Consider the following 12,895-nt stretch of genomic DNA (forward strand, 5'->3'; position numbering starts at 1 on the left):
CATACAATAATATTAGCAAAATATAATACTTATAAAGCATTTACTATATGCCAGATGCAAAGGGCTCTACATATGTCAGTCTGTTTAATCTTCAGAACAACACTCTGAAGTAGGTATTATTATTATCCCCATTTTATAGATGAGGAGACTGAGGTTCAGCTGTAGGTCAAGAACATAGGTATTAAGCGGTGTAGCTGATCTCTGAAGCCAGGCAGTCGGACCCCAATGCTACAGTGCAAATGCTACTGCGAGTGTGTGTGTGACCACTAATCTAAGCATGCTGTGATCTGTAAAATAAGGATGATGATAGAGTCTTATTTATAGGTTATGACTCAGATTTGGGACAATTTGTGTTCAATGGCTTAATGAATGCAAACGCTGAATGAATGGGAGTCCTGTTGACAGACTGGCAGCACTTTCTGTGAGTGACTTTTGGGGAAATTGGGCATGTGGCTTGCATGGTAACCATATTTTTCAAGCCAGAAAAACCTGGGATTTATGGTGTCAGATGGAATGTTTGCAAGCTGGATTGCTGGAAAATCCAAAATATCTATTCCTCTGCGAGCAGGTGTATCCATCCCTCATTCTCTCTTCTGCAAGGGCTGAGCCATTAGCTGCAGAAAATATTTCACCTGAATTTGGCATACTTGTCAATTTTAACTTTACTTTGGAAAGGACTCTGAGACAATGAGGGCTGGAAAAGCTGGATTTTCCACGTCTATCCCAGGTCATTTGAAGCAAACAAAATTGCAGGTTACAGTTTAACCAACAGATTAGCCAATATTTGCAAACTTTAATCCGAAAGTCTAAAGGTTTCTTTTTAATGCAAGAAGACAGATTTAGAATATTATTAACAGTGGAGAAAGAATAGCTTAGTTCTTTTTTTAAAAAAACCTTGCATATAATACTCATTTACATATGAAGGCTACAATTATCTTTTAAATAATCTAGTTCTTTGTGCCTTAAAAAATAAATTAAAATCCATTTAATTTGAGCATAAATCCATTTAGATGAGTATACATTCATCAGCCACATTTATCACCCCAAATATATTTCTACTCTCAGTGCAATAACTAATCAAATATATCGCAAATATTTTACAAAACTCCTCAATAATATTAATTCTACATCACTGAAAAAAAGTTTTAATGTGTGCACCATTAAGTACTTTGAGTAAGAAAAAGTAGTGTTAAATTTAACTTCAAAAATATGCAGGAATTTGATTCTGCATTTCATCATTCAAATGATTGGTTTTACTTTACTAGATATTTTGAAGACATGAAGAATTATTACAGGATAATATAAAATAAATCGCTGGGTTTTAAGATTTTGCTAATTTTTGTGAAGTAATGCATTTTGTGGAAATCCATGAATATAATGGCAAATTTAGGCAACACTTGGTTGAGAAAAAGATCACTTAGTAATACTGATCATTCTTACAAATAATGCTTTTTACTAGGCACCCATCAAGGAATGTCTGTGAGTTGTGGCTTTGTGTTAGGCTACCTGGATTATTATTTGTTTCTGCATATGGTAACCTGAGATTGGTGCCGTGTATCATATATACCCAATTACAAAATAAACCTTCCTAGAACTAAAAACCTTCCTTCTGCTAATGTTTAACAATCCTACACCTTTTCTCGATCTCCTTTGCTCCTAGAAAATTAAGTTACCATAAATCACCAACAGGCAAAGTAGATTTCAGTCTTCTCTGAGTGAATATACTCACCTCTTCCTTTCCACTGTTCGGCACTCGGCAGTACACTTCCCCTGTAGAGGGATCGTAGGAATCTAGGTATGAGCTACAAGGTAAAAATTTCCCATCTATGAAATTTTCCAGCATCAAAAGGGCCCTTGTTCCAGCCATAGGAAAGGACATGCCTGCCCTTCCCCTTTGCGTTGCTCAGGAAGGTTATCCCCCCGCTCTCCCGACTCCTGACTTAAGTCTCCTCCTCACTTCCAGCCCCAGTGACCCCATCTGCCAATCAGTGAAAGTGGGAGGTGACGTGACATTCTCCGAGAGTATTTCAGTGTCTAAACTCCGAATGAAGAGAGTTCCCAAATATTTCACAGCTGTCCAGTACGTTGTGAGAAATGGATAATAATATGTTAAAGTAACATCTGCTTATGTGTTCATGGCCCTTTAAAATGGTCCAAAGGCATCTGTGTGTATTATTTTATTGGATTCACACTATATTCACTGCTCGAACATTGATTAAGTGCCAGGCCGTGAGGCAGGTCTTTACATGAATTTACTAATTTATTCCACACCACAATCCTATAGAACGTAAAGGTCATTACTTCCCTTCTTTTGTCCTCGGAGAGGTGAATTTGTCCAAAATTGCAGAGTTGGTAAGGGTCCTTTTGTCTCCAAATCATGTGCTTTTTCCTCAGTGCATCACTGCCCTCACCCTCAGAGGTGGCTGAAGGCAGACTTTCTCTTTCCATCACCCACCAGTTTCTCTCTGCCTTGTCGCTGAACTGTCCATCCTAAAACCAGGGCTGCCACCCCAGCCCACATCTTCCCAGATGTGCCATGAAGATGACGGTATCAGCCCAAACTATATACAATGTATGTAACACACCCAGGACTCATGTCCATGATGTATATAAGAAGTTCTACAAATTGGTAAGAGAAATGAACAACCTCATAGAAAGGTAAGCAAAGGATATGAAAAGCAACTCATAGCAAAGGGAAAACAGTGGGCTAATGAGTGCGTGAAAGGATGCTCTGTGTCACAGTTAATCAGGGAATGTGAGAGACAAAGAAGACTGGAAAAGTTTTTTTTTTTTAAATTGAGGTATAGTTGATTTACAATGTTGTGTTAGTTTCAGGTGTACAGCAAAATTTTATATATATATATATATATATATATATATATACACACACACACACACACACACACACACATACTTTTTCAGATTCTCTTCCCTTATAGGTTATTACAAGATATTGAGTAGAGTTCCCTGTGCTATAAAGTAGGACCTTGTTGATTATCTATTTTATATATAGTAGTGTGTATCTGTTAATCCAAATTCCCAATTTATCTCTCTCCCCTTCCCCTTTGGTTACCATAAGTTTCTTTGTGAATCTGTTTCTGTTTTGTAAATAAGTTCACTTGTATCATTTTTTTAGATTCCACATATAAGCGATATCATATGATACTTGTCTTTGTCTGACTTACTTCACTCAGTATGATAATCTCTAGGTCTATCCTTGTTGCTGCAAATGGCATTATTTCATTCTTTTTGTGGCTAAGTAATATTCCATTGTGTATACATACCACATCTTCTTTATCCACTCATCTATCAATGGACATTTAGGTTGTTTCCATGTCTTAGCTATTGTAAATAGTGCTGCCACATTTATTTCACCATTAATTTACCAATACATATTTAAGTGGTTTCAATGTGAGAGAGAAAAGGGATCTTCTGAAAGCTAAAAGCTGGCCTGGCACTCACAGCTGGGCCATGGTGTTCTCCTACTGAACACTGACAATTCCTAAATCTCTGACATCAGACAAGGTTATTCTGTGCTCCTGATGAAGTGAGATACTGTCCTCACACCTGAGCACAGACCAAAAGGCACCGTGCAAACCACGAAAATGACTTAACATCGCCCTCTTGTGGTCAATATGCATGACTGCTGCTTTACTGCGTTCCATTTCTCCTACCTCCTATATGAAAATTGATACCCAACTGCAGAATTATTCCCACTTTCTGACCGTGCCCAGTCCAGAAGAAACCCCTGCTCACCTGAGCCCTCCCTCCTCATTACCTACATATGCGCAATTCTTCATACCTTCTTATGAGAAGCACCTAGACTCCACGGCGGTCTCTCTGCCTGCAACAAGCATCAAAAAATAATAATAATTATTTTGACTACGGTTGTGTCCTGGTGGTCTTTGACTGATGACATCAACAAATGATCGGCATCAACATATGCTTGCTAAAGAATTTTCTACCATGATGTTCCCAATCTTAAAGTGTTCAACTACCTCTTCATGATCTGGACATTTAAAATCCTGCCTCCACAATCCCTTCACCCTCTCCCAGAAGGACATCTTTTGAGACTCTTACCCCGCCTATAAATAACGTCATATGAGTGATGAATTTGTGAGTTACAGTCCCTCTAACTTTGAGTTTTATATATTTAGCTCCTGTGTCCCTCTGTCTTTTGGAATTTAGCGCTGCCGAAAAGACTAAAGCTAATTTTTTGTTTCTTTGAAGATGATTTTTTGGGGGAGTTTTGTTTTGTTTCCAAGATTGGCTTAATCTCATTAGAATTCCCTTGTGATGTTTTACATAAAATACGGTGCAATCTTGGGGTCTTCCTGTTCATCATTTTCACCTATCTGCATTCTAGGAGTGGTTTCCAAGGACAACCTCTATATCATCAACTCTTCTGCAATTGCTATCTATTTTACAGGCTTCACTGAATGTTTAAATTTTGCTATTATGATTTAGGCTTCCATGGAGTCTCTTCTAACCTGTTCTGATTCTTTTCTCAGCTCAGCAATATCCCCTTACATCTCACAGACACCATGCAGCAGTTATTGAAAGAAAACTTTTGTTTCCTGCAATACACCTGAAAGAAAGCTTTTTGCCTGCATGTGCTCAGGTACTACCGATTTTGCCACAAGCCTCTTATTTCTTAACCATCTTTAAATAAAAAGAAATATACCCAAGCCCAGTATTGGAAAGTACTAATGTGTCAATTACTCCCACCATCTATCTCATAGTCCACCTGAGAGCTAGGAGAATCCCTAGCAGCCAGTCGATTGCTGGTTCCCTTTCTGAAATGCAGGCACATTTGAATCTTCCAGGATCAAGAGGGTCACCCCAGCTCAAGAAAGACTCCAAATTACAGCTGAGGTTCACCAGACAAGAGGACAGACAGAAGCAGTTTTAAAGTTTGCTTCTAACAAGTTTTCTCTTTCCTTCACTTTAAAAAACAGCGCCTTCACACACAGCATTATCATAGAAATAAAAGCTTGTAATTTTCTCACAATACAGATGTAAAGAAATGAAAATCCTCCATAATGCCACCACCAGTGTTAATTCTTTCACTCATTTAACAATTGCATGTGTGAAGGACTACACCAATTGCTGAAAAAGAATCAGAAGCAAAACAGAAAAGGTCTCTTTCCTCTTGGGACTTACATTTCAGAGGAAGGAGAACATAAATGAATCATACAAGTCAATATAAAATTGCACCCACGAAAATATTCCAAGGAGAGAGACAAGGTCCCACTGAAGCACATAGTAACCCATTTTTCTCAGGGCCGGGGGTTCCCTGAGAAAACAGCAATGAGCTGGTACACAGGAGCAGAACCCAGTGTTAGACAGTGTTCTAATTAATCATTAACACATATAGTTACATGGTTCATCTCACCCCTAGTGTGTTCATTTTTTTTTTTTTCCTTTTAAAAATCTTGAATATCTTTGGCATTTTCAAAGAACCAGGTTGTAAATTACTTGATCCGTTCTACTTTTGCTCTGCTGGCAAGATTCTAAAGCTAAGAAGGACTTTAGGTGTCTTCAACTAGGGTTATTGCTGGGCTCTCCTCATCTTGCCACTTGTACCCATACCTCATGTCAATGTGTGGTTCTGCTGGCTTGTGCCCCACTGTTAAGATTCTCACTGACGTGGTTCTTCTTACTGGAGGTGGGTGGGTTCTAAAGAATGGTTTTTACTGTTGGTGGGATCTTGATGTTGCTACTTTGAAGGCTAAAAGCTGCCCTGTTGGATGATTTTGCCAATGCAAAACCTGCCCCCCCTCCCTCCACTAATCCTGAATTGGTAGGAGATTGTGGCTTACGGGCTGAATTAGTTTAACTCAAGAGACTCTTGTATAGAAGTATTACAATTTTACTTCAGTATTAATGGTCCCCCCTCACCAGCCCCCTTCTAATGTTGTCTTTAGGGTGCATTCCTCCTGAATACTTTCACACTGTTAACTCTCATTTGTAGTTTGTAGTGCTGAGAAGGGCCCCTGGCTGAACTGTCAGCCCCATGACGACCGGTGCTCCAGAGCTCCCTCTGTGCATGGATACGGCAGACTCTTAGGGATGAAGGAAGGAATGTTTTCCTATTTACATATTCCTGTGACTATTTTAGAGGGAAGTTTGAAAATAATGGCCCAGGAGTTTTTATTGAGCCTTCTTACCTAGAAGTTTTTTAAAAAATTAGCTGTATAATCCTAATTCCAATATATCTAGGTTTCTAATTTTATATTTTTACATCATTTTTAAAAAGCTACTAATATTTCTATCAAAAAATCTTGATTACATTATAAAATGAAAAGAGCTTGACTAATGATCACAACTCCAAGAAAAAATATGCCCTAGAGACAGAAAAGAAATACATCAACATGTTAGCAGCAGTAATATTGATATTTAGGCAATATTACTATGGGTGAGTTTTATTCTTTACTTTTCTGTATTTTCCAAATTTTCTAGAGGGAATGATTACATTTTAACAATAGTTAAAATTATTACTGATCTGCATATTATTGGGAGAAAACAAACTATGTCCAGAAATTGTTTTCTAAACCAATATTTGAGTTTCTAAAATTCAAATATTGTCATAAATAACGAACATGTGGAAAAACACTAACAAGCCCAAACATGGATCTGAAATTTTTTTAAGCCAGGTTACCACAGAGGCAACTGATCCAGCGGAGACCCATGAAGAGTCATGGTAAGAGGACAAAGCCACTTGTGTAAAGAAACAGCGTGACCATAAATAGGAAGAAGCAGAGACAAGAAGTACCTGAAGCACAGTGACCCAATATGGATGTACTATTTAGTATGGTAAGTGTCAGGGGGAGGATTTCAGACCAAACCCAAGCTTGGGCGTGCTCGCCGGACACCTTGTCATTTAACCCCCAACCTCCCACAGTGGGTTCTCTTAATATTACCACCCCTCAACAACAATCAATTGTAAACATAATGTAAATAAAAAGATCACTCTATCACAATTTAGGAAGGAAGAAATAAACTCATTTTTACTACTGCTGCTACTATTTGTTTTATGCTAAAATTTTATCTAAAATTCTTAATGCTATCATGACCTTGTATGCTATACAGAGTGGATGTTTCTTGTTTTTGCATCCCACCCCCTCCCCCCGCCCCCAATCCATTTCCCCTTCTTCATAGCATCCTGAATTTCCTTCCAACCCTTCCATAATTCTCAGCTGTGCACTTTGGGTGATACTCACATCACATCTAAAGGATGCCCCAAGGAAAGAAATTACACTCAGTTATAGTCCATGGTGAGATGTTTCTAGGACTTCTGGAAAAGACATGTTCTTTTAGCCTGTCCTTGCCCTTGATGGAGGGTCTGAGGATCTAAGTGTGGAATCGCAGGGGGTTCCGTATGGAGTCTGAGGGCAAAACCAACACTGGAGAAGGCAGAGTACAGATTAGTCCTTGCCTGACACTGTGACTCGAGCAAGACCAGCTGAAAGTCAGGGCTACTGCAGGTCTTTCTTTTTTGCTTAAGTCACTTTAAATTAGGTTTCTGTCAGTTGTATCTGTTAAATTTCTGACTAATATAAATAAAACGCTTTTTTGCCTTAGCAAGTTTACTCTCAAATGACAGCTACACATATACTTTTTAGTAAAGAAATGTGTTCACTTTGTGATCGTCCACCAAGCAGCACATTCATGTTCTGTACACTTTACCATATGGATGTTATTCTTCAATTAAGAAGAAATGCTGTTGAATATGGTAAGCCATCAATATATAAATCACACCATTTCCCAATATAAAAAAATTGTATCGGTGCTTCCCTGGTGGCGCAGTGGTTGAGAATCTGCCTGCCATTGCAGGGGACATGGGTTCGAGCCCTGGTCTGGGAAGATCCCACATGGCACGGGGCAACTAGGCCCGTGAGCCACAACTACTGAGCCTGCGCATCTGGAGCCCGTGCTCCGCAACAAGAGAGGCCGCGATAGTGAGAGGCCTGCGCACCGCGATGAAGAGTGGCCCCCGCTCGCCACAACTAGAGAAAGCCCTCGCACAGAAACGAAGACCCAACACAGCCAAAAATAAATTAAAAAATAAACTAATTTTAAAAAAATTGTATCATATGGTCCATCAGAACACAGTCCCAGCTGTGACAAAGCGAGACAGTGGCATGGACATATATACACTACCAAACGTAAAATAGATAGCTAGTGGGAAGCAGCCGCATAGCACAGGGAGATCAGCTCAGTGCTTTGTGACCACCTAGAGGGGTGGGATAGGGAGGGTGGGAGGGAGGGAGACGCAAGAGGGAAGAGATATGGGAACATATGTATATGTATAACTGATTCACTTTGTTATAAAGCAGAAACTAACACACCATTGTAAAGCAATTATACTCCAATAAAGATGTGGAAAAAAAAAACACAGTCCCAGCCTCAGCTGAGGACAAAATCCACTCGAAAGCAATGGTACCCAGGAGGGAGCTCAACAAATACCTGTTAACTAAATATACCTTGGAGTTTGTTGAAACTTTAAAGAAAAACATGACTCTTACTCATAGGGGACTTACAATCTACAAGGAATACGAGATAAAGTCATCATACATGTAATTATAAAAGTGAGAATGGGAAAAATAAAATTAAGTTATGGTTAGAAATGGATGAGATTAAATTTGATCTGCTACTAGGATAAAAAGCAAGAATTCACGTGAAAGACTGGGGAAACCCTCAGGTGAAAAAGATCCCATAAAACCCAAGTCCTACTTAGAATCTCATAAACATCGAAGAAACACAACACATTTTGTTGTTATGCTCAAACAAAGGCATTTTATTAGCTGGCTTTACACCTTAAATAATATCTTGGTTACCAAAGGAACAATTTCCAATAACTGCAAACTAAGCAGTTCCAAATGGTTGTTTGTTGAAGGAAGAACACTCACTGCTCAACACAAAATACCTTTATTAACCTTCAACAAATCTTTTCTTACAGTTAACTAAAAAACTGCTCAGGTCAAATATTAACTACCTCAATAACCCATTTTAGTTATTCTTCCTTAAAAATGTGTGTTGTAAGTTGAAATCAAAAGAGAAAACTGAAAACATTTGGTGGTTTGGCTGGAAGTAGAGTTCACGTCATGATGATTCAATGTCTTCTAACACATATTTCTGATAACTTCCGTAAGTCTCAGAAAGGTAAATCCATTAGTAACATTTCAAAGGAAAAGCTAGTTTTTTAAATGAAAGTGCAATATTAGCCTTTCTTTGCCAGTTGGCAACTTAAAATTTTTGTAGGAGTGGTGAATAATACTTCTTTGCAGCTGATTATAGCTTGAATTTTCTCATTTAAAAAAATATCAATTGCACATTGTTGCTTTAACTGAATAACTGGATTCTTTCAAAACATGGAGGTTAACTATCTCACTGTCTTTAGAAACATGGTAGAAATTCTGACCCATCAGCCTTTTATCTGTAAAAGAAAAAAAAAGCATTTGCTATAATTTAACCAACCACATTATATGAACAACAACAACAAAAGGAAAAAATGGCAGTGGAGTAATCATTACATCAGGTGAAACTTTTTTGTTTTTCCTGCAACTTTTTTCCTTCCCTAGTCTTGTTATTTGAGATTTTCTATAATCTCTCCATTACTTTCCACAAGAGACTGCATCTTATTTTTAGAATGCTCTTTTGTAAAGAATGTTTTGACAGTTAAATGTGATGCTGCTGCTGCTGCTATTAGGTAACATTTACTGAATGCTTTCTAAATGCAATCACTGTGCCAAGTGCTTTATGCAGACCATTTCATTTCACAACTCCAGAAGGTAGATTCTATTACCCCATTTTCATAGATGGATAAATTACAGGACAAATGTTGTTCTTCTGCAGCTAGGAATTAGTGGAGCAGTAACTCAGACTTAGACTTAAGTTTAACTCCAGAGCCTTTTTCATGGTACATGTATAACTGAATTTTGATACAACCTAAAGCCCTATGTCCAAAGTATCCATCCAGTTAAATGAACTGAGTAATTTTTATGCAGAAAACAAGCATATGAAGTAATGAAGCCCCTTTTAAAAATACATGCATACCTCGCAGATATTGTGGGTTCCGTTCCAGGCCACCTCGATAAAGTGAGAATCGCAGTAAAGCAAGTCATAGGAATTTTTTGGTTTTCCAGTGCATAGAAAAGTTATGTTTACACTATACTATAGTCTATTAAGGGTGCAATAGCATTATGTCTAAGAAAACAATGTACATACCTTAACTTAAAAATACTTTATTGCTAAAAAAGGCTAACGATCATCTGAGCCTTCAGTGAGTCATAACCTTTTTGTAGGCATAACATCAAAGATTACTGATCACAGATCACCATAACAAATATGTAATAATAATAATGTAAAAGTCTGAAATACTGCAAGAATTACCAAAGTGTGAAACAGAGACATGAAGTGAGCAAATGCTGTTGGGAAAATGGTGCCTAGAGACTTGCTCAATGCAAGGCTGCCACAAACCTTCATTATGTAGAACACAGTATCTGTGAAGTGCAATAAAATAAGGCATGCATGTATTCATAAGATCTATATTAATCATGATAGTGTGGGAGAAAATTTAAATCACTGAAATTCTGGTTCATTTCTGGCTATTTTCTCCAAAACTCAACTGTACCTTACATTATATATTAATGTTTCAGAAACATTACTGATACATTAACTTTCTGAATGAATGAACTGAGAACCAGTTATTAAAAAAAAAATGTAATGAGGGCACTTTGTTAAACAAAACCACTACCCCCAATTCATTTGACTCTTATTAAAGTCTATTCTCATGATTTGGACTGCATACAGATGTATTTTTCAATGGATTTCCTTTAATTTTGAGCAATATTACTGGTGGAGAAGACAGTTTGGAAGTTTCGTTATGAGAAGATCTAAGATGAAACATTTTCTTCCCGTCATTCTTTTAATCTTTAATAAAATTTTAAAATGTTGTTCTAATATAACTGCACTCCCGTTAAGCCATAAAATCTCAGTAATCATTCTTAAAAAGTAGAAAAGAGGGCTTCCCTGGTGGCACAGTGGTTAAGAATCCGTCTACCAATGCAGGGGACACGGGTTCGATCCCTGGTCCGGGAAGATCGCACATGCCGCGGAGCAACTAAGCCTGTGCCACAACTACTGAGCCTGCACTCTAGAGTCTGCGAGCCACAACTACTGAAGACCATGCACATACAGCCTGTGCTCCGCAACAAGAGAAGCCACTGCGATGAGAAGCCCGCGCACCGCAACGAAGAGTAGCCCCTGCTCGCCACAACTAGAGAAAGCCCGCGCGCAGCAACGAAGACCCAACGCGGCCAAAAAATAAAAATAAATAAGTAAAATTTTAACAAGAAAGTAGAAAAAGACATAATAACCATGGATACATAATCAGTCACTTTAAAGTACCTCGGTGACTACACCAGCAGCTATGGTAGAACCACTGTAGCGCAGCATGAATCTCCCCAGCTCTTTAAAGTCTTTGTACAGCTCAAGAGCCACTGGTCTTTGTGTCTGTAGCTCCACCAATGCATTCTGGCCTTTGGTCAACAATCTATCACGAAAAATAAAATGGAAATCTAATAAAGGTAAAGAAATGTAATTAAAACCTGAAAAATATTTCACATTCCATCTACACATCAACTTAGTTTTTCAAAAACTTAAAAAGTAAAAAGGGATTTTCTTAAAATGAAAATATATGCCTTTGAATTTTAGGGGGTTAGTTGAAAGAAATGAGAGGAGTAATTCTAGATTTAAGAAATATTAGCTAGTTCGTGTGTGTATGAGTATGAGTGTGTGTGTGTGTGTGTGTGTGTGTGTGTGTGTGTGTGTGTGTGTGTTTTAAACAATCCTCCAAATTGAACTCTATCCTTTGAAGGACACTATAATCTAAAATACTCAAGACACCTCCACCGAAGTCTTCCCTTTCATTCCCTCATGAAATTAAAGAAGAGTGATGCAGCTGCATTTAAAGAAAGGAATGCAATGTCCTATGTCTTCCATAGTGAAATCCTAATTGGTAGATTATGTGTTAAAAAGTTATCTTTAAAGAGGATAATCTCCTAGTGCCAACACACTACCCTAGATCTCTCTCTCCCTCCCTCCTCTCTCTTTTCTCACATAGGAAGAGTGGTTCTTTAACAGACGTTCAGGATAAAATCATGTAAGATTCTTTCACAGTATGATGTTTGTAGGAAATGAAGGGAGATGAGGCATGGGCCTGATTGCAAACAGCTTCACACAAATAAGCAAAACCACCAAGCATCCTTGTGCACGGGCCCCACCAGACTTACTGAAAGAGGGAGAACCCTAAGGGGACATTCTGAAATGTTCCCTAATTCAATTTTGATGTGTTCTAGAAGGATAGAGAACAGCATTCATAAACTCCCCTTCTGAAAGATTAATTCAGGGACAGACACATACAATAAGCCAAAGTTTCTAAAAAACGTATTCCCAAAATTCTAAATATTGGCTTTGGGCAATTTCAGCTTAAGGTCCCATTCCTTAGGAAGGAGAACATCTAATATATTCATAATTTGCATTAAGTTTGGTTCTAGAAAGCTTGATTCCATCCTATATAAAGCAATCGAGTCTACAATGTGCCAGGAATGGAAACAAAGGGGAAAGGCCAAATGGTGTTGGTGCAAAATAAAAGGACAAAGCTACAAATACGGTGACAGGAAAAACTAGCATGAGAATATATGAAAACCTAGAGTTACCATCATTGAGCTAGACTCTGCAGCATGAGCAGGGAGGGTATTACATCTGATGAGCCAATGTCAGATTGAGAATTTTCCAAGCCAAACAGCCCGCCTCCTGCCAAAAGAATTTATGTGACCCAACTAACTAGATTAGAATCCTGGGCCTGCCACTTGCTAGCTTTGTGATCTCA

General features: G+C 38.2%; 2 protein-coding genes across 5 annotated transcripts in view; both read right to left on the reverse strand.

The window, feature by feature from the left end:
- The window catches only part of ALDH8A1 (aldehyde dehydrogenase 8 family member A1), a 31,395-nt gene extending 22,627 nt beyond the window's left edge, over positions 1-8,768 (reverse strand). Inside the window, exons 1-2 of the mRNA XM_004317506.4 lie at positions 7,224-8,768; positions 1,730-3,844 (exon numbers count right to left, since the gene is read on the reverse strand). Of these exons, the coding sequence (XP_004317554.3) occupies positions 1,730-1,879 (150 nt within the window). The 5' untranslated portion in view covers positions 1,880-3,844; positions 7,224-8,768. The remainder of the gene's footprint in view (positions 1-1,729; positions 3,845-7,223) is intronic.
- Positions 8,769-8,915: 147 nt separating this feature from the next.
- The window catches only part of HBS1L (HBS1 like translational GTPase), an 81,786-nt gene continuing 77,806 nt past the window's right edge, over positions 8,916-12,895 (reverse strand). For 3 of the 4 annotated variants that reach the window (XM_019951738.3, XM_019951740.3, XM_073789615.1), the window contains 2 exons: positions 11,413-11,557; positions 8,916-9,439 (listed from right to left, as the gene is read on the reverse strand). In XM_019951738.3, coding sequence (XP_019807297.1) covers positions 9,428-9,439; positions 11,413-11,557 — 157 coding nt within the window. In that variant the 3' untranslated portion in view covers positions 8,916-9,427. Of the gene's footprint in view, positions 9,440-11,412; positions 11,558-12,895 lie in introns of those variants that run through there. The other variant, XM_019951742.3, reaches the window with a different exon arrangement.

The sequence above is a fragment of the Tursiops truncatus genome, chromosome 12 (assembly GCF_011762595.2).
Source record: "Tursiops truncatus isolate mTurTru1 chromosome 12, mTurTru1.mat.Y, whole genome shotgun sequence".
NCBI classification, from domain to species: Eukaryota; Metazoa; Chordata; class Mammalia; order Artiodactyla; family Delphinidae; genus Tursiops; species Tursiops truncatus.